Source organism: Ixodes scapularis, unplaced genomic scaffold (assembly GCF_016920785.2).
Source record: "Ixodes scapularis isolate PalLabHiFi unplaced genomic scaffold, ASM1692078v2 PGA_scaffold1__304_contigs__length_218370807, whole genome shotgun sequence".
Classification (NCBI taxonomy): domain Eukaryota; kingdom Metazoa; phylum Arthropoda; class Arachnida; order Ixodida; family Ixodidae; genus Ixodes; species Ixodes scapularis.
This window is the reverse complement of record NW_024609846.1, coordinates 96,787,869-96,809,650: the sequence shown is the minus strand read 5'-3', so window position 1 is coordinate 96,809,650 and position 21,782 is coordinate 96,787,869. Positions and strand designations below refer to the sequence as shown.

At 44.7% G+C, this 21,782-nt stretch overlaps 2 protein-coding genes and 2 long non-coding RNA genes across 6 annotated transcripts; 2 read left to right on the top strand and 2 right to left on the bottom strand.

Annotated features, from left to right (window-relative positions):
- Positions 1 to 210: 210 nt before the first annotated feature.
- On the bottom strand, positions 211 to 2,118 carry LOC115310605. The gene is made up of 2 exons (XR_005715597.2): positions 2,072 to 2,118; positions 211 to 406 (listed from the first exon to the last, which is right to left on the bottom strand). It is a non-coding gene; the product is annotated as an uncharacterized LOC115310605 (long non-coding RNA).
- Positions 2,112 to 3,256, bottom strand: LOC120840614. Its single transcript, XR_005715596.3, has 3 exons — positions 3,088 to 3,256; positions 2,204 to 2,232; positions 2,112 to 2,141 (listed from the first exon to the last, which is right to left on the bottom strand). It is a non-coding gene; the product is annotated as an uncharacterized LOC120840614 (long non-coding RNA).
- A 446-nt stretch (positions 3,257 to 3,702) lies between these two features.
- LOC115319489 lies at positions 3,703 to 8,468 on the top strand. 3 transcript variants are annotated; one of them, XM_040211209.3, is made up of 12 exons: positions 3,703 to 3,828; positions 3,912 to 4,097; positions 4,173 to 4,349; positions 4,611 to 4,694; positions 4,787 to 4,855; positions 5,359 to 5,427; positions 6,060 to 6,128; positions 6,201 to 6,251; positions 6,364 to 6,402; positions 6,479 to 6,681; positions 7,550 to 7,709; positions 7,781 to 8,468. In XM_040211209.3, the coding sequence occupies exons 2-12, from the start codon at positions 3,914 to 3,916 to the stop codon at positions 7,894 to 7,896; spliced, it is 1,221 nt and encodes a 406-aa protein (XP_040067143.1). In that variant the 5' UTR covers positions 3,703 to 3,828; positions 3,912 to 3,913; the 3' UTR covers positions 7,897 to 8,468. The 3 variants fall into 3 exon arrangements, with proteins under 3 accessions (XP_040067143.1, XP_040067142.1, XP_040067144.1); XM_040211208.3 differs by having other exon boundaries at positions 6,033 to 6,128; XM_040211210.3 differs by lacking the exon at positions 6,060 to 6,128.
- Positions 8,469 to 15,010: 6,542 nt separating this feature from the next.
- LOC120840621 (piggyBac transposable element-derived protein 3-like) lies at positions 15,011 to 17,062 on the top strand. Its single transcript, XM_040211217.1, has 3 exons — positions 15,011 to 15,071; positions 15,333 to 15,776; positions 15,861 to 17,062. Exons 1-3 carry the CDS (start codon positions 15,011 to 15,013, stop codon positions 17,060 to 17,062), a joined length of 1,707 nt encoding a protein of 568 aa, XP_040067151.1.
- Positions 17,063 to 21,782: the final 4,720 nt, after the last annotated feature.

The window sequence follows — 21,782 nt, the reverse complement described above, 5'->3', positions numbered from 1 at the left end:
TTTAAGCCTCTTGCGATCTCTTAGGACCAGCTCCGCTGCAGCGCATCCGGTCCTAAGAAGTCGCAAAAGGCTTAAAAACCGGTCTGGTCTCTCGGTCGCAAGAGTGTGAACGGCGCTTTATGCTTTACCCTTTACTTGGACAGCTATGAATGTTCAAAATGTCGTACCCTAGCCCGCATGCTGTGCCAATGAAAGACCATGAGCCAAATCTATATTGAAATAAGATGATAATTTTAATAGTATGCATTTTCTCCAGATCTTCTGGTGGCTCCACTCCTCGACAGTCGCCCTTTTTGTCAACTGTGCAATACCTTTCTGCCCTGGAAAGCTCTTCTGCCATATATTTAGCAGCTGTCTTGCTGTTGTCTGACCCATGTCCTAGTCAGACCTTGGAGGGAGTGTCCGTCTGTAAACAAATGAAAGAAATCCCAGCTGAAAATTCCCATTAAATCCAATTGGAATTCCAACTGGTTTTAACTGGAACCAATTGGTTTTAGTGGGTTCCAGCTGGAACCGCACTGGCCAATGGGTCTCACCAATTGGAATTATTTTTCCAGTTGGAACCTGAATGGGTTCCCAATGGTTCCCGTTGGTTCCCATTGGCAGTGACCAATTGGTTGTCCAAAAACCCAATTGGTACCAATAAGTCACCAATTGGTACCAATAAGAAAATTCCAATTGGAACTTAATGGGAATTTTCAACTGGGATATGCTTTAATTATATTAATTGGACTATATGAATGGCACTTGTGCCTAGAGACTTTTTCAGTATTTTTAGCCTATGTTATCTACCAGATTGGCTGTGTCGTGGAAAAGCAATCTCATGCCTAGCGAGAAAAGCTTAAGATACCAGTGCCGGTAACTATCGCAAATTAACCGGACGAGTGACGAAGTGCTAGTCCTCGGTGGAGGGAGGCCGCTACGGCTCCCCCTCTCCCCCGCCAAGCAAACAAATTGACGAAGGTATGAGTGCATATTCACAACACACTGAAACCTACCTGTAGATGACGGGGAAAAGCTATTCCCTGTCATCTAAAGGGAAGTTTAAGTGTGTTATGAACATATGGTGCAAAATCCAGGCATGGGGAGGTCCCTCTGCACCATGCAGCCGTAAGAAAACAAGTTGACAAAGGCATAAGTGAGGGCAATTATCACATACACTGTCAACGTACCTGTAGCTCACAGCGGCAGACTGGATGTGCTTGACCCAGGTGTGGGGAAACCCCTCTCCACCGTGCAGCCCTAAGAAAACAAGTTGACAAAGGCATAAGTGAGGGCAATTATCACATACACCGTCAACGTACCTGTAGCTCACAGCGGCAGACTGGATGTGCTTGACCCAGGCGTGGGGAAGCCCCTCTCCACCGTGCAGACCTAAGAAAACAAGTTGACAAAGGCATAAGTGAGGGCAATTATCACATACACTGTCAACGTACCTGTAGCTCACAGCGGCAGACTGGATGTGCTTGACCCAGGTGTGGGGAAACCCCTCTCCACCGTGCAGCCCTAAGAAAACAAGTTGACAAAGGCATAAGTGAGGGCAATTATCACATACACCGTCAAGGTACCTGTAGCTCACAGCGGCAGACTGGATGTGCTTGACCCAGGCGTGGGGAAGCCCCTCTCCACCGTGCAGACCTAAGAAAACAAGTTGACAAAGGCATAAGTGAGGGCAATTTTCACGTACACCGTCAACGTACCTGTAGCTCACAGCGGCAGACTGGATGTGCTTGACCCAGGTGTGGGGAAACCCCTCTCCACCGCGCAGCCCTAAGAAAACAAGTTGAGAAAGGCATAAGTGAGGGCAATTTTCACGTACACCGTCAACGTACCTGTAGCTCACAGCGGCAGACTGGATGTGCTTGACCCAGGCGTGGGGAAGCCCCTCTCCACCGTGCAGACTTAAGAAAACAAGTTGACAAAGGCATAAGTGAGGGCAATTTTCACGTACACCTTCAACGTACCTGTAGCTCACAGCGGCAGACTGGATGTGCTTGACCCAGGCGTGGGGAAACCCCTGTGTTGACAAAGGCATAAGTGAGGGCAATTGTCACGTACACTGTCAACGTACCTGTAGCTCACAGCGGCAGACTGGATGTGCTTGACCCAGGCGTGGGGAAGCCCCTCTCCACCGTGCAGACCTAAGAAAACAAGTTGACAAAGGCATGAGTGCGTGCAATTTTCACGTACACCGTCAACGTACCTGTAGCTCACAGTCGCAGACTGGATGTGCTTCCAGCCAGACAGGAACGGGCGAAGACGGAAAAAACAACGGTGTGGCTAGCGTTCCGTCCAGACGGAACGATAGTCGCCACTAGAGTTCCGTCTGGAACGCGGAGAGCTCGTGCCATTTGGGTCACTCTTTTCGGACTTCGCGTGTATCACTGGGGAGCTCGTTAACACACCCCCCCGCCTGCGTTCACGCCGCTTCGCGGCGACAGTATGCGGCTGCTAATTACAAACCTATTAAACCACTTAGCCCTCCGTACACGCCGCTTCGCGGAGTCCAGACAGCAACCCAAACCCGCTATGCCCCCTTGCACTTCCGGAAAGGAAGCAAAGTTTCGTCGACAACATGGGTTAATATGTTTCAGTGATAATTGTAAAAAAGAAATGTAAATACCAACAAAAAAATTGAGAGAAAAAAAAAAAAAAGTAACCCCACACTGCGGTTCGAACCCGGGCCCGCTGCGTGTAAAGCAGACACCTTTCCACTACACTACACCACCACTTCAGAAACTATCTTTCACCATTTCTTTTATACGAGACCCAACATGGACGGAACTTTAGTGGCGACTATCGTTCCGTCTGGACGGAACTCTAGACACTTCCAAAAAACAAAGCGTGGTACGGATGATATGCGCGAAATAACGAAGCGGTTCAGAATGAGACTAAACTAACTTTCCCAAAAATAGAAACAAGTAGGCCGTTCAACTATAGGTGAACGAAAGTTGTGAAACGCTAGCCAACATCTGTACTAGTCCTTTAGGACGCTACTTACGAAAACACGAACGGAATGAATTTCGAGTAACACAAAAAGAGAGGGGGATGGAAAAAAAGGACGTGGTATGGAAAGCAAGTACTAACCCGAAATGGACAACTCAAGCAGATAGTTCAACTAGACGAAAAGTTCTTCTGGAACATTGTCCAACGTGAGTACTGCCACACACGCACCATACTACTTAAAACAGAAATAAAAATATTTTAGTAACACCGTTGTATAACCGTTGACACGCGACAGCAACAACGTGGACACGGAAGAAGCAAAGAAAAAGAACAAAACTCGAAAATCGGGTTGCCAGCCGAGACAGGTGAGGTCGCGAAGCTGGCTATACCGATCAGTGGTTAGTCGGTATATGATTCAATAAGAATATACTTCTCGCTACTTTTCTTGTTTGTTGTTAAAAATTAGGCATAATTATTTTACTGCTTGTTGCCGAGCGTGTTGGTGTAAACTGCAATTCATGAAATCAACGTAGGATAACACCAAGGATGACACCGACGGTACGACTGTGCTGTTATAATTTGTCTGTGGAGATTTGTTTAAATTGATAAGTCACCAAACTAATGTAGGAATAAAACAAACGCTACCAATTTATTTATTTATTGATGTTTAACCCCGACGTCATGTAGTTTTCAACTTTTCTAGGTGCCGCTAGTGTCACATATCCGTTAAAATCCATAGCCAACGAAATCCATCGATATTTGTGCATTGTCGGCTCTAGGAGCGCGTGGTTTGGACTCTGGTGTTACCACGACCGGGTTTTACGTTTTACTGTCGGTGAAAGCGACGGTACCGTGAAACCGCCGCCATTTCAGCAGCTCAAGGTAAATGTTTAGCTTTTGCATAAATTTTTAGATCCGGTTAGTGTTGATGACTTTCTCACATCAGTTTTTCTGTTCATTTCCAGGGATGTATGCAATTGTGGAATTTAGGCTAACCCAAGAGGTGGAGATCGTGCCTTACACGTGGGTCACGGGAAACAACTGTTTATGGCCGAAGGTGTCCACCGATAAGGCTGTCAAGCTAGTGCGAAAGGGGGGGCCACCAGGACCAGGGTTTTCTGAGTTCGAGGTGACTGTGAAAGGACTATTCAGTGAGTATATTGCATCTCTTCATGCATGCAGCAGTGTTCATTAATTGTAAGTATTTTTTTCTTATGTAACTACAGATTCCTACGAAGAAGGGCGATCTAAGTTGGAGCGGTCGCGGTTCACATCTGATCTCTCGGACGAGGAGATACGCCCAAAGCGTAGGAGATTTCGCCCCACACGCTGGAGCGAGTCCGACTCAAGCTCGGATGAATTCCCGGAAGCCCCGATGCCGCTCTGCGCACGGCAGAACTCGCGTAACGCTATTTGATTTTTATTTTGTTCTGCAGCTGACAGCCTTGTTGACCGTTGCAACTGTTTCTTAACCTTTAGCTTAGAATTCGAACCTGGCACTTGATAAGTCTAGGGTGTGTCGTCAGACGTACTTGATCTGTCGTTTTACGTAAACAATGTGCTTATATAGGGGGTTGGGGCACAACTGCATTTTTTATATTTTGGGAGATCAATTTGTACTTTTTTCATCTTACAATTTGAGGTTTTCTGGTCGCTTTTCACAGCCAGTAGCCAGAGACTGGAATCACAGAGTGCGAGCCCGGCAAGATCAATACACAGTGAAATGTCGCAAGCTGCACTAATGCGAGGTACAGTTTCTCCTGAATACCACTTATATTGTTTTTCGCTTTTTGTATTCTAATGTTACCAATTCCCAACTTAATCAGACATCTCCAAACAGGTGCTAGTGGTTCGTCCCAGTCGTCTAGCACTTCGATAAACACGCTGGCTCCCAGTCCACAAGATAAAGGTAGCCATAGGGTGTTTTCACTGATGTAATTTCGTCCACCATTTTGTTGTTGTGAGCTGTCTGGCGTGTGCCAAACTCGAGCATTCCAAGGATTGACACGCCCCCTCAAATGCGTAGAGCACCGCTGACATCATCTCAACCGGTTACGATGTAATCCTTCAATGTAGTAAATTTGTGTGAAAAAACAAGCTAACAACAAAATGCCAAATTGACGTTATGTGCGAACAACCTATAATGTATGGCCATTTTACAAATGAGGGGCTATGCACATATTGCTGCAAGTTGAGGTGCAAAGCTTGCAGAACCAATTAACTTTAATTTCATTTCCGTGTGAGCGCTGAAGTTTTATATTTAATCAAATTTGGGCAAGCAAATATATGGAGCACCATGCCACCAAAAACAAGGTGGCTTTCTTCACATCTAGGAACCTAAATATGAGAAAAATCCATGTCACCATGTACCCTTCTTGCATGTAGCCCCTTCAATTGTCTTTATCTTCGCAGGTGCCTGTGGTTCGTTCCAGACACCTAAAACGTCAACAAGGACACCGGCTCCCAGTTCACGAAATAAAGGTACATTGCATGATCGTTTTACAAATAAAGAGCTACGCACACTAGCAGTGCAAATTCAAATGCAAAGCTTGCAAAAACAATCGCCATCTCTTTCATATCTTTCTGGGTGAAGTTTTATATTTAATCAAATTTGAGCAAGCAAATGTATGGAGCACCATACCGCCAAAAACAAAGTAACTTTTTCACATCTGGAAACTTTTCGGTAGGCTTTTAGCATATTAAATAAAGTGAACTCTCCAGAGGTGGATATTTTTTTGCCTGGAAGTTTTAGCGTGCGAGCCCTGCTCAAGGTATACATTGATTGTATGTTTTCCTTTCTGTTTTTTAAACAACAGATATGGGGGCAACAGGTTTCTGCGCTGTATGTTTTCCACTGTCGGAGGTCACATTCTGTTGATATTACATATGTAAATTTTTTTCCTACTTTTTTAGGCATGTTTTTTAATTTTGTATTCTGTGTCATTTGAGCTCTTGCATGTATGCATGGTGCACCCTCCTGTAGGCCCACGGGCTCTTGAAGGGCAGTTCAGAAGTACCAAATAAATAAATAACATAAATAAATATGAGAAGCAATCCAAGTCACCTTGTACCCTTATTGCATCTAGCGCCTGCAGTTGTCTTTATCTTCGTAGATGCCAGTGGTTTTTCAACCGCATCTCAAACATTGACAAGGATGTCGGCTCCCAGTCGATTAGATCAAGGTACTTTACTGCAGAATTGTGTTGCAGCTGCGTATTAAGATATTTTGTGTGTCCTTCATTAAATTTTTTCAGCACTGCAGGCTATGCAACACATGACGCCTAGCACCAGTGCTTCGACCTGCGGTAAGCTAATTTGATTTCAATTGTTTTTCTTTCACAGCATGGTTGCACAACTTTGAATAGTTTTGAAATGGCTAAGCTCTTGACTTTTTGCCATCTTTTTTTTTCTTTTTAGCTGATCTGCGGGCCACTGCTAGGATCTTGAGTGCTGCTGGTAAGTAGGATGTTGTCTCCTGCCTGCACTAATTTTATTTGCCAATATTTATTTCAAGCCTTTTCTTTGCATGCAGAGTTTCAGCGACGGGTGCTGAATGGGATGAGCGTCATGAGGAGCCAGCAGACGGAGATAATGGACATGATTTCGACATTGCTACGAGCGCGTGAGAGTTTCGTTGTAGAGCCCAGCCAGCCCATCCTCGTTGATCCCCTCGACACTCCTGAAGCAATTGAGGTGTTTGATGGCGCTCTTACAGATGCCACGAGTGAGGCTTTGGTAAGCAATTGCTGTTATCAATGCCTGCCCATACTCTAGTTTTTGTCACTTACTGAGGCAAGTATTGGTGTTTGCATTCTCTAGGCTTTGCTGTTATGTCTTATCCCTAGTGTGCAGCTAAGGTTAAGACATGCAGATAACAAATAAGCTAGGAGCAAGCTGTGATTTTAAATCAAGATGCATCGAAGGGGTGAGACTGCCTGTTCTCTGGTAAGCAACAAAGGTGTTTGTAATGGTGCTATACTTTAGCATTATTTCATGAGTGTAGAGCAAGCTCTGACTACTTCCGTATTTCTTCAAATGGCAACTCTGTCCCACAGTTCCAGATCTTAGAGCATGGGAAATGACTAATGAGATAGAACAATGACTAGGAGGTGTAAACAACTGCCCAAATAAAATAAAATTTGGGCCCTCACATTCATTCAATCTTTCTCAAGGTATCACCAGTTCACTCATACTGGCCTCGGAGATAAAGAGGGGGTGTGAATTGGCTAATTGTAAAGCCTAGCCCAGTTAATACAAGCTGTAAACCCATTCATGCTCAGGTTCTTTCTATCCAGCTAACCTTGAATGCCAAACATTTTTGGCTATACTTGCTTTCTGGGTATCGTAATGCTCCTTATGTCATGTCTTACGTTCCCCAGGCACCAGCCCCACGTTTTATGTGCTCAAACACGGCATTGGCATTTTGCATGGACAGTGAATTGAGGATTGCATTTTCTTATAACCAAGGTTATTGCCCCAAGATGAACCCTTTCCATGATATAAGTAGCTTTGGGGATAGCGTTTCACTGGTCAGAGTAAAACAGCGAAAACTGGCTATGTCTTGTTCGTATTAACTGTGTCGTGCTCTGTACGTTCCTTCCAGGTTGTGGAGCTGACCTCCCTTGGGGACCTGTCTATCAAAACAACTGTAAGGTCTATGCTTGCACACCTGATTAGTGACGAAGCTGCAGCCAAGTTCAGCATGGATGGGCGCAAAGGGAAGAAGGTTTTCCGTAGCCTTAAGCTGTACAAATTGATCTTTGGTAAGTAGAAGTTTGCAACGCAATTCCCTGCCTTTTTAAGTTGTACTATAAGGGTCATCTATTGCTTTCAGCTGCTATAAAGCGGACAAAGCACTGCAAAGAGTCTACGAAAAAAGAGGTGGAAACGGAAGTCAAGGAGTGGCTTCGCCGCGCAAAGGAGAGGTGCACCACTTCTAAGGGAGAGTAGGCATCTACCTTCAAGTGTGAGAAAGGTGCCTCTGCCCTGGTTCTGATTGCAAATAAAAAACTATTTTGCTGTCTAACATCCTTGTTTCCTTCTAGCTTACGAAACATAAGGCCAACTGGCACTGCGACATCACTACGTAAAATGTAATCAAATGATTGCAAAATTACTTTAAAAAGTAGTACACATGCATCACAATTCATTTGATTACTTGTAGTCGAGAACATACAATACTGTTTTTCTTTTTACCGCACACAGTATCAGCTTGAAAGGAGCTTACAATTCTAAGGTTCTAGGCCTCTATTAATGGACCTTCGGACAACACTTGAAAAAAAAAACGAATTACCGATGTGTCCACCTCTTTTTTTCCCCGTCATACCTATTGAATGATCTTGGAGACCCCAGAAAGCATCTATTGCGCCCCTCAAACCCTTAGCAAATCCTAGAGGGCCCATCAGACTTTGCAGAAAATTGTGATGGGCCCCTATGGAACTTCAGGAAATACTGTGATGGGACCTCTTAAGACCTCAGGAAATCTTGAAGGGGCCATCAAATCTGTCAAAGAATCTTGGGGGGGGGGGGGGCCTCAAACCTATCTTCATTAGGGAAAGGTATATCCTCTGCACAAAAAGGTTCTGTTATGATAATCGTTTAGTGCAGAATGGGACCACTTTTAAGTAACTGTTTTTGAATGGTTTCCCAATACCTATTGGGATATGTTCGAACATCCACAAATGGACAGCCCTCGGACATCCATTTCTGTATATCCACAGGACGTCCACTATTAGTCCGAATTTGGACGTACGGAAACGGATGTCCAGTGTACGTCCGACGGACGTCCTTCCCTGGCAATGGATATTCGGCTCTTGTTCGGACGTCCGACGGACATACGTGGTTGCTTGGGTTGTGTTAAAAGTGCTTTCATTGTTGACCAAACCATGTGCCGCTGTGATGGAAAAGAATAATTAAAGGGACTCGGAATTCAAGAGCGGTGAATATAAGAAGGTAGATATTATTTACAACCGTATGAGCAAGAAGTTAAAAAAAAAAAAAACCGTGTGGATATATATACAAAGTCCAGTTCGACGAATCCGCCTACGGCACTGCGTTGCACGTCGGCATTGGCATGGTGTTTGTCTTGTCCTGGAAATGCTCGGCAGGCTCCCTAGGCACAGGCGGAGGTTTCTCAGCAAGCTTCGGTGAAAGCCCGACGGGCCTGGACTCGTCTGTCCGGGCTCTTCCTCCGCTGCCGGGACCACCGCTGTCGAGCCGGGTTCCGTGTCGTGCCCGCCCTTCTCTCGCGTGTGACGAGTGTGTGTCTGTTATCTTCCCTTCGTCGTCTACGTATTTTCAGTATATCCATCTGTTGCCTTGAACTTCTTTGTCTTCTAGTTATTCCCATCTTCACCACGTCCACTGAGTCTTCTTCCTCGTCTTTTGCTCAGTCCAACTCTCAGTTTAGTTTTCACGTGAGTAGTTTTTCATTGTTGCTTCCCCCACATCATCACAGCCTCTTAAAACTTGAGTGCATATTCCTTTTGTGCAGGTACTGGACAAGGACTTCAATGATTATTTGGATTTGTCTGATGAGGATTTTATTCCACACATGTTATCTATACGTGTCCTCCAGCCAGAAGCTGCAGCAAATCCCGTGATGGTTGCTGTATGAAATATTTTGAGTACTTACATAGTTGCCAAAACTCGAAATTTGAAAAACGATGTTGTAAAACTTTTATGAACATTTCTATATCCTGAAAACACATTTAATGTAGGAAAGAATTTTTTTTTTATCTGGAGCCAGCTTACATGAAAAGCTCTGCAGCATGTCCTAAGGCAATTAATTGATATTCTGTCCAACTGCAAGTATCAAGAACGTGAAAGAGGGTGTGTTGGAGGATGTGTTTCCTGCATAGTTGAACCATGGTCCCCTCTTTGTATTTCATTTTAACAGCATCACACACGAATTCTTGAAAAAGTGCTTCCTTTTATTTCTATTTTTACATTATCTGAAGCACTGATTGTCGCTGATATTCTGTACCATAGTTATGTGGATTCTTTTTCTTAACTTATTTCAAGTTCAATGAAAGACAAGCTACTAATCAGTATCAGAAAACAAGTTTGGTGTCATCACCTTTTTGTTGATAAGCTTGGACTTCATAGTATTTACTCTAATAATCCGAGTGCTTGCATACCCTTTGCAGTCAGCTAAGTTATTTTGTCTTCGTTGTTCTATTATAGGAGGTGAAGCCAGTAAGTGAGGGTCAGTGCCAAGCATCGTCTTCTCGAGGTGATGATATTGGCACCATCTCCGGCCTTGAAATGTAAGAACACGGGACTCAAGTTTTACTATGCATAATGTGCTGTTAATGTATACAGCCTGTATTCCTTTGCATATTTTAGTAACAAGGCTGAAAATCAGCTATGTTACCTTTCTCTCGTTAAGAAATGTGCAGGTCCGCCTTGACTGATGTTGATGGGCAGTCATTTACTTTGCAAAGCTTTGGAGCGCTGCATGAAGTGCTCATGAAAAAAGAACCCATGGGTTCAACTGTAGCAAACAAGGTCGTCATTGTCCTCTATCAAGCAATGATGAAATTGAGCATGTAAAACAGAGCCTAGCTTACATCTCTCTTAAAAAAGTGAGAAGGCAAGTGCCTCACCTTAAAGGGAAGCTACGGAGCTTCTTGAAAAAAATGAGTTAGAAGTGAATTCTAGTGTATTCTTACCTCGTGAACCCGAATACCAAAACCATTTGCCGCGCAAGCATTGTTAAACGCGAGAAAAACGCGAAAGACAGTCGCTGTCCGTGACGTCATCGACGGATCTTTTGGCTTGCCAAGGCTAGGGAGGCGGGGCTTCAGCCCTATTTTCAAATTGCTCTTATGGCTCTCCGGCGCGTCGCATTGAAATATAGTTGTGATATCTGTTATTCTGAAGGTCAAATGAACGCAATTCAAGCGTTTTTTCTCAAATGTAGAAGTGCCCCATCTTCCCTTTAAGGGGAGACGCGGGTCTTCAAATGGTAAAAAACGCGAAATTTCACGTTTTTCAAAATTCACATATTTGGATTAATTGTAGTCTAAGGTACCTGCCTGCAAAGTTTCAATGTCGAATTCAATGTCTAAGCATGAAAAAAATGATATTTACGATGTCCCCGCAGAGCCCTAACACAGCGAGTTCAATGAAAACAAGTGGAACTTCGCGCCCCGCGCGTTTCGCGATCGCTCGTCGGATCGCGGCCATCTTGGTCTTGTTGGAAAGCCGCTTATTTTCCCCACGTCCCCATGCCATTCGTTATCGCGACAACATCGGGAAACGTCCACATTCCGCGGGTTTCGAAGGCCCCAATTGCGATCGCTCATTGGCCGGCTAGCAAGGTGCCCGTACGTCAGAGCACGCGCGGCGCTTAGCGCCCCTGCTATTGGCCTAAACGCGCCCCTCCGCTCTTTTTCTCCTTTCCTCCTTTCCGTTCCCGCGCTAGCGAGAGGTGCGTCGTCTGCTCCTGGGCCCGTCTCCGCCCGTCTAGGCCTGTCTGCTTTGTTTCTTCCGTTACCGAGCGCACGTTTTAGTTCCCGTTTGCGCGCTTGCGTTGAACATTGTTGGTTCGCTTTCCTACGAAGTCGCGCGTGTTTTGTTTTGTTTCGCTTCGAGTTCGTTCTCGAGATGCCGGACGACGCTCGGTTGAAATCGAGCACGCGGCAAGCGTTCGGAAGGAAGAGGAAGCGACCGTGGAACAAGAAGCCGAAGCTGTCTGCTGCAAGTGCGCCACCGCGATCGGCACCGCCGGATGCCTTGGATCCTCCGGAAACATCAGCCGGAGACATCGGGACTCCATGCAGCAGCGGCAGTTTGTCGAGCTTTGCGAGCGCGGTTCGTGTCGACACCGCATACTACTCCACGGCCGAGCAGGCGCAACGAGTCGCACGATCGGACGAATGCAAGCGTGCGCTATCGGAAAAGTCGGCGACCCAGCGCAAATTCGGCCTTCTCGGCGTCACCACAGGAGGCCAGACGCGCGACGCTGGAACACAGTTCATTCTAGTGGACATGAAAGCTCTCAACGACCTCTTCGCGCAGGCGAAGTGCGGAAGCTGCGGTGCGGGAACCCTGACACTTAGCAAGGCCACGGACAAAGAGTATGGCTTGGCAGTCAAGCTTCTGCTCGTCTGTGCCACATGCGAGTTCGAGAAGAAGCAGTTTTCTTCACCAAGAGTTGCCGGAACGGCGAAGATCACTCCTTTCGAAGTGAACATGAGGGCAATGAAGGGAATTCAGTCAATTGGGAAAGGAGTCACTGCCCTCGCAGACTTCTGTGCGTCCATGAACTTGTCACACCGCGGCCTGCATCACAAGACCTTCCAGGGACACCTGAAGACCCATGTGCAAGCCTGCGAAAAGTCAGCAAGCGCAAGTGAAGCTGCCAGCTCAGAAGTTGTCAAGAGACTGTATGCAGACTTCTTGAACCCTGTCGGCAACATCGACGTGATCTTTGACGGATCTTGGATGACGAGAGGACGCAGCTCCCACATTGGTGTGGGCTGCATTGTCGAGCTGTATTCCGGCCTAGTTCTTGACCATGTGGCGTACTCCAACTTTTGCCTTGGGTGTGCCCTGGGACCGGAGCCGGAGGAAGAGGGGTACGGCGACTGGTATGCAGCCCTTGAGTGCCAGAGGAACATAGATTGCAATTCAGGTCGGATGGAAGTGGAGGCTGCATTGACCATGTTTCAAAGATCCCTGGCCAAGCACGGACTGAGGTACACCACAGTTCTCTCGGATGGAGATAGCCGAACCTTTCATGCGTTGACCGAGGCAAAAGTCAACGGCTTCGTCAAGGTCGAGAAAAAGGACTGCATCAATCATGTGCACAAGCGGATGGGGGCTTTGTTGCGTAACCTCCTTGAGAAAAAGAAGGCCCAGGGTGAAGCACTCGGCGGAAAGGGCAGACTGACGCAGGACCGAATCAAGAAGATTCAAAACTACTACAGCTATGCCCTTAGGAGCAACAGTAACGATGTGCCAGGGATGAAGAGGGCAGTGGAAGCCACCCTCTTGCACATGACGTCTACAGACAGTGCCCCAGACCACAGCAAGTGCCCCGACGGAGCTGAGTCGTGGTGCAAATTCAACAGAGCCCTGGCAAATGGCGAGTGTCCACCTGCGCACAAGAACCCTCTTCCAGATTGTGTGCGGTCCGCCCTCGAGCCAGTGTTTGCAAGGCTCAGTGATGATAACCTGCTGGCACGGTGCAGCGAAGGCAAGACGCAAAATGCCAGCGAGAGCCTGCATTCGGTCATCTGGACGCAAACCTCGAAGAACGCCAATGCCTCCCTGGACAGCGTCAAGAGGGCTGCTGCCGAAGCTGTTGCCGTCTACAATCAGGGCAGGCGGGCAATGAGCGAGTCCGTTGCTGCGAGCCTGGGCTATGCTGCCGGTGACTGCCTCGTACGCCGCAGCATGGAGAAGGACAATCTGCGTTTGCGTAAGGCCAACGCTGCCCACCAGAGCAGCAGCAATGCAAAACAGAGGTTCTCCAGGCAACACCGGACTGGAACAGCTGGAGACTACAGTCCTGGACAGCTGTGAGAGGGCTCCCCTTTCGAGTGCTACATGAACAAAGGCCCTTTTCAGGGCCAAACAAAATCTGCTTTTGGAACGTGCAACCCTTAGTGCCTCCTCCCGTTGTCCCTTATAGAGTCTACTCATTCTTTTATAACTTTATTTTACATTGCAGACATTATTTCTCAGTTTTATATTATTTTTTAAAGGTTCTTGTGAACGGATCGCAGAATTTTTCATCTCAATTTGTTCAGATAGAACTATGCTTCATATTGCTGAACATTATTGCATGAGATCCCTTACTCAATTTTATGCAATGAGTGTCAAAACTTCAACTGCAATTTTCTCAGCTTCGCATTTTTCGTCTACATGCCTAGCCTTACGGTTGTTTTCATGAGATTATTCTTCAAGGATTTCTATAAACCTTATACCGTTGGATTCAGAAAGAAGTGAACTGCAGGGTAATGCTATTTTTGTATGACAGTATGGGCCCGAAATTTTATTATTAGTGATAATGTGACCTCGTTAGGCTTTGTAAATAGTGTACTTGACCTAATTAGACTAGTTTTATACAATGATCTATCTTTACAAAAATATAAATAGCATCATCTTGCATGGCAGGTCTATAGCTACAAATCCATATCACTTATGCAAAAAAATTTGTATTAGAAAGTTCCTTAATGAGTCGTAAGAAATGACCTAGTTAGGCTTCATTATTTTCTTCGTAACTCAAAACGTAATTGAGATATTGCAGAACTAATTGAATATTTGAAAAGAGGAAGCCAAAACACATATACACACTGATTTGCATTATAATCCATTAATAAACAAAAAAGTCGATTTTAGAACCAGTGTCTTGCCTTAATAGGCCGTGCTTTAACAGGCCTGTGGTCTCGGGTGATACGGCCTTAGGTAAGCAGCACGGTAAAGTTGAATGTATGACAAACGTTATCGCTTGCATGACTGTCTTGTGATAAGCTGAGTACCAACAAGGCGAACATAGAGCTTCTAAAATGCCTCGAAGCAGCGTGCCGACATTTTACCGAGAGTCTTGGCTGGTCCAGGGCCTGAAAAACGCCCTGAAGAAGCCAAGACTCTTGGTGACATGTCGGCACGCCGCTATGAGGCATACCGGAAGCTCTATTTCTCCGTTTTTCCTGCCAGAATCGACCCTGCTCCTGTTTTGTTAGCACCGAAATTGCATGTGCAACCAAAGCAGCAGTTCCTTCACATATGCATCGGACCCAGAAAAGCTGAACGGACAGTGCACACTTGCTATTTTCTGCAAGATGTAAAAGATGGCATAAAGTACGAGGCTTAATCATTCGTTTTCGTGGCCCTGTCTGCTACATGTCTGAACAGCCAGAATGTGAAGTTAACCCCACAGCACCCAGCGTATCATATTTGCTACGCCGATTTCGAAACCCAAAAGCTCAGATTCGTGTACATTTGGATGAATGGAAAACCCATAGTATCACTTTTGATACAGTAAAAGGAATTTTCACGTGTGTCTAGTTCGAAAAAGCGCCGCTTGGTGTCTCCAGGACGCTTTTGAAAAATGGCTGATTCGGGCGGCGAGCGGGCTGGCATCCCGACGAGATCTTTCTACGCAAAAAATGGTGAGTGGATGTCTTTCTTACCAAACGACTTCATCAACGTTATTCTACATTAGTGGTGGGATCAGAGGATATGATAACTGGTCACATCTCGACTCTATAGGCTGGCTGATAGCGCGTCAATTTTGAGCGTAGCGTTTTTGATACAGTGGGCGCTATTTGAGGCTATATATTTTTATCAGTTACTCTATGATTGTATTGTTAGTCTCAAATTCGTGTCATACTCCTTAGTACAGAGGCCTAATTCCGCTTTGCATTTTTTAGATATCACAGCGAGGGACATTCTGGAGCGTGTCGTCACTGGTGAAGACGTGAGTGACTTTAGCGATCTCTCCGAAAGTGAAGACGAAGACCGGAACCCCCCCGACTGTGCGGAAACCGAAGACGAAGATTGGGACCTTCCTCAGACTGCAGGTCACGAGGACGGAAATGACGAGGAAGAAGAGCTGGAAGACTACTGCGGCCCATCCATGGCATCGACCTCCGTTCCCGGAAACAAATGGAAAAAAGATCTGCTCCAGGTACCTCACCCAGATTTTTCAAGAACATTCAGTGAGCCGAACGATTTGGAATCTCCTATCACGCTCTTCAGGAAGTTCCTCGCAAACGACATGCTAAAGAGGTTAGTCGAGCACACAAACCTCTACAGCACGCAGAAGTACGGAAGTTCGGTCAATACCACTGCTTTGGAACTTGAGCAGTATATTGGTATGTAACTACAAATGGGACTGGTGAAAATAACCAACGTCAGGTCCTATTGGGAGCAGGGCACAAGGTACTCACCTATTGCAGATACAATGTCTCGTAACCGTTTCTTGAGACTTATGAAGTGCCTCCACGTTGTTAATAACCTGGAAGTTACAGAAGAAGAGAAGAAGGACAAGCTGTGGAAGCTTCGACCCTGGATTTTGGGACTGCAACGCAATCTTGCAAGCATCGAAAAAGAGGAATTTAATGCGGTTGATGAAATCATGGTCGCATTTACAGGGAGGAGCTTTCTAAAACAATACATTCCCAACAAGCCGACACCATGGGGGTTCAAGCTATGGGGACGAGCTGGTACGACTGGCATTCTTTACCAGTTTGAAGTTTACCAGGGACAGTCCAATCAAGAATACAGATATGGGCTTGGAGGCGACACTGTCCTTAGCATGTGCAGTGAAGTGCCATCCGATGAAGGTTTCAAAGTTGCAGCTGACAACTTTTTTAGCAGCTTGGATCTTGTGGAAGAGCTCACTGGAAGAGGCATCCAATTTGTTGGAACGTTGCGCCAAAACAGACTCGGAGATTGCAAGCTTTTGGATGAAAAAACTTTGAAAAAGCTTGGCCAATGCGCACATGACCATAGAATGGATAATGCGAAACGCCTTGCTGTTGTTCGTTGGTTTGACAGAAAAGCCGTGACACTTGTGTCAAACTTTGTGTCGGTAGAGCCAGTAGGACATGTAAAAAGGTATGACCGTAAAGCCAAGGTGCACATTGATGTCCCCCGGCCGGATATCGTGGCTGTTTACAACAGTTTCATGGGAGGTATTGACCAGCACAACTACCACGTATCCCTGTACAAGTACACCATCAGGTCTAGGCTCTGGTATTTATACATATTTTACCACACCATCTACATCTGTGTTGTGAATGGATGGAATATCCACAGGCGCCAATGTGCGCAGCTTAACACAAAGCCAATGAAGCTAAGAACATTCATTGCAATGTTGTCGGAAAGCTTGATGCTGTCAGGGAAAGCTCCAAGGGGACGGCCGGCGTGCTTGCCATCACCTCCAGCGAAGAAAAGGAAAGTTACGCCAAAAGAGCTGCAAAACGACATCCGAAAGGATGGTGTTGGGCACCTACCACTTGTCACCAGCAACAGGCTACGATGCAAGAACTGTGTACCAAGCGCAAACAGATTCAGCTCCATCATCTGTGCAAAGTGTGAAATCACCCTGTGCCTCAACAAGGACAGAAACTGCTTCTATGAGTACCACAAGCCATGAGCCTATGGCTGTGCACTTATGCCTGAAGAGAGCCCACTGTATCATATGTGATACACTAAATATTTTACTAATTGGAAGTTATTGTATTACGATTTCAGCATGAATATATTCTGTTCGAGGTTAGAAGGCGATAAACATGTTCTCGTGTTTTTTTTTCAAAGTCCTTGTGCTAGTGGGCTTTACAGGGTTAAAGATGTGTTTTTTTTTTTTTTCATACTCACTGTTTTGATCTCTTTGGAAACAATATATTAATTTACCAAAATAGGCAAAACTAGCTGCCATATATTCTGCAGAAAGTCACATTTCATTGCCGTAAAATGGTGGTTGCCAGATTTAATAAATCCATATGGGATTTACTCCAGGCGTTCTGAAACATGTTTTCCTTGTGCAGTTCTGATAAAGTAGGTAGTTTTGTTTTCTTTGATCTTTGTAAACTAATATCAACCCTGGTTCTTTTTTTTTTTTCGTTTCTTGACTTGGTTATTCCTCGAAGAAGTTCTACTTCAAGGCAGTCAACTTAATGCTGCAGCACCCAGATCTCAGTGACGTAACTGGGAGTGGCTATGTGCTGCATAAAAGGGCTGTGCAACAATTTGAAGGTCAAACGATAGTGGAGAATGATAATTTTGGAGAGATAATCTTGGTATGACGAGAAGAAAACAAGTAGTATTTTCTTGGAAGGTCGTAATTCTGCCGAGAAATGACGAAAAGATATTCCCCGCTTTGTAGCCACAAGTGTGTCTCTTTCTCTGCCACGGAAACTACAGCATGTCACCATGGCAAAGTTCGCATTCATTTCCGTGTATAGTTAGTTCCCTGTGTACTTCTACCATAGAAGCTTTGCGCTCCCCAAGAGGATTTTCATTGAAACGTCACTACGCACATGACCCTGGATTTTAGAGCGGTTTAGAGATGCCACGATCTTAAACATTTTTCTTTTTTTTAATACATAAAAATTACATACACGAAAATTGTTTTCTGTTTTCTTTTCTAGGTGGGACAAATATTACGTCCCACAATTATTTGCCTGAAGCCCGAAAAATGCTCCACAGTGCGTTTAACAATGTGGTATTGCATTGGAAATAGATATTTCAATGGTAGCATAACAATCTTTATTTCTTAACGGGAATTGTGGACCATTTCATTGCGCAACAAATATAGAAATGAGTGTCACAAGGTGACTGGTAATGCTGTTGTTGACGACTACAGGCAGAAATATGGCAGACAGTCACGGAAAACGACGGCAGTCGAAGACTGCACAGGTGCAGACGTGTTGGAGCAAGAGAGACCACAGAAGTGTTTGGTAAGTTCTCTTTATTGGCTATTCTGTATGCTTTTAGGTTAGGAATGGTATTTTGAATTGCATGTGGCAAACTGCAGTACCTGTTTTTCTCAGTGCACCGAAGTCATAAAATTTGCCATGCTTTACATCTATGGCACTGCACATATGTGGAGTATGAACCATACAGAAGTGAACATGCTCAACCAGGCATCAAGGCCATCAAATTAGTGGGTTGTTTAACAAACCTTGTTGTAAGTGTAAGTGCCCTCGCAGCTTCACTGCATGACACGGCACATTATGCCCCAAGGGCAAGGCGCATGCACAACGATAATGCTCCGTTATAATCTTTGACGCTGCATCATTGAATAAAGGTCGATTGGGTATTCGTTGTCACCGCAAACGGCTGCTTCCTTCTCCACGAACGTGCGGCTAGCTCCCGGCAAGTTGCTATAACCTGTGAAGTACTGAGACACAATAGACCTCATGCGAATTTGCTTGGTAGTCTGACAACACTGAGAGTTTTGCCATTTTAATGATAGCAAGTGTCATCGGTACCGAAGCACGGTGGAGGCATCGGTGACAACTGTGCGGGCAAAGTGCGATGGCGCGGCAAATGTGTTTTCCATCTTTCGACCATGGAACGGCTCGCTACGCCTTTTACTCATATGGCTCGCATGTCCCGTACTGGTCGCCATATTGTTTTTAGGATGTTAGCAAGTTACACGATTTCCTTTACCTCCGGTGGCTAACATCCTTACACGGATAAAGGCTTTAGCCACAGGACGAGCAATTTACACGAATAAGGCTGTAAAGTTTTTAAGTGTGTAGAGTTACAGTGTGCGGCTCAATATATAGAAAATGTGTTTTCCAGTAAGTATTCCACCTACTTCTCGTAAGTCTGGTGCAGTTATAGCTCACACAGTAGCTCATTCACTTTGCCAGCCTCTTTGTCGATAGATTGCAATCGTTCATCTTCGAAAATACCCTTTGTGTAAAAATTACATCGTTGGCTATTTCGTTTAAGGTTGACTCTAAAAAAACGCCTCTGCTCTTTCCACTTAAGGATCAAAAGCGGCAATTGCTTAACATAGTCGCTTGATTCGGGGTTGGGTTCATCTCCTTCTTCAGCCATCCTTTCTTGTAGCCCCAGTAGCCCCATTCGGTGGAAGTCAGTTTCCGCAGCATCCACATCACTTGGAGCACCACTGTCACTTTGTGCTGCCTGTGCACTTTGCGCTGCCTGTGCACTTTGCGCTGCCTGTGCACTTTGCGCTTCACGAAGAAGCACTTCCTTGGTATGGGTTGTCTTCTTTTTAAGTAATTGAGTGTGATGTCGATAGACATGCTTCTTGTATGACGTGAACAGTTGAAACACACGGTTGCTGCATCTCGGGCGACGATATTAGCGGACACCTGGCATCTGATAGAAAAAAAGAAGGACCATATGAGTAATAATATACTCCTTCTGATGTTCATTTATACAGAAACAAATGCAGAAAACAATCTTTGTTATGGATGTTCAAATGCAGCATACATTAAGAATAGCACCAACTGAAAGGAACAGCCATATCACAAGCACTTCTTCATATCATAACTAGGATCATGCACAGTGTACTACCTTGTTTCCTTCTTGGCATTTCTATTTAAAATAATGCATGCTTACAAAAAATAATATGACTATTATTTAGAAAATACAAGGCCAGCAAATAAAAAAAGGAGTAGCATATGGCTTAAAGTAAGCACTAGCATGATAAAAGTAACCCAAAGACAAGACAAAAAAGCCAGGACAGACGCCAAAAAAGCGTCACTGGGTCTGTCCCGTCTTTTTCCCCTTGTCTCGGGGTTAGTTTTATCATGACTGCTCACCAGCTCGCCTGCGCCTTATTAAAGGGCCCATGCAAAGCTATTTGAGCATCTGCCTTTTTCGCTCTGTTTACCTTCCTGGTCGCTCGGGAGGCTCAGGGGACAAGGAGTGAATGCTGAAATAATAAGGCATTATATTTAATTCGACGTTGTAAAACACCTCTCAAACTACGGCAGTGTCCCGTGGTGTTGAACGCGTGCAGGTTTTGGAAACATAAGTTCACGTTCGTGATTGATAAGATCCATCTAATGTTTTTTTGGAAGCGAAATAAAGCGCTTGGTTTTGTGTTACGTCCTATTTATTTATAAGAGCACTTCTTATAAAGGTATAGAGTTTGAAAGACAAATCAATTAAGTTTAAAAAGTGAGAAATCAAGGAACCCCATTCCGACATGTACGCTACCCAGCGGCAGGAATGTGTTCAAACTGAAATCCTTAAACCGAAACCAAACTAGCATATGCTCTCCTTTTAGGCTGCAGGTTAATGAAATGGTCATGCGACAAAAGATCTGTATACTACAAAACCTAAAAACAAATCCAAGTTCCCGAAATGAAATTGTATTGAAGTTTGCGTACGACACTGTCCCCTTCGTCGGTTGGTGCTGGACGGCTTACTTCATTTTGGGGACGAATTTCGAGTCTGACTCGTCCGACTAGCTAAATCTATCACTTACAGTCCAACACAGTGCCGCCATATAATGACACATCTAGCCTATTGTCTCTACAAGCCATTACATATATTCACTTCGCTTTTCTCGCCTTTCTGGCGAAAGGAGTTCACCGCAGCGACTACAAGGGAACTACTAGCGGGAGCCTAGAATAAGAGAGCGTTCTACTAGAGGCTATGGAACATGTGGTTTATTTATTTATTTAATTAAATTAATAGTACTACCTGGCCCACACAGGGCCGTGATAGGAAAGGCACAACAGTGCAATAGAAATACAACAGATTTGGATACCAATTATTACAAAATGCATTGTATCAAATAATAAACACCCGATATACAAATACAACCCATTTTAACACCAATGATTACAAAATGGCACTAATACATTGTATCAAATAATAAACACTCTATATACAAGGAAATGAGAAGCAACAAATCTAAAAGATATTTTTCAAAGCAAGCAGTTACCCTATCAATGGAATAGTCGAGAGTATCTAAATCTGCTAGGTCAGCAGGTAACCTGTTCCATTCAACAACTGATCTAGGAAAACAAGAATATTTGAATGTGTGCAGTCGAACTTGATACTGTATTATTGAGCGAGCATGAGATGACCTGGTGTTTAATCCACCTGAAAATTTTATGTATTTTGTTGTGTCTATGTTTAATTTACCATGAATCATTAGAAATAAAACCCGAGTCTATCTAACTGTGCGGACAGCATGATATGCCTACTGTGATCGACTACGTTAGGATTCTGCCAATGTTGCCTTTTCTCCAGGAGCCCATGATCATTATTTGAAATTCATTATTTTAATTACTAGACGTCTAAAATATTTGAAACTTTATATTCAGTAACCTTTGAGAATAATCTAATTTGATTAATTTTCGTGCGACTGCAGGCTGCAA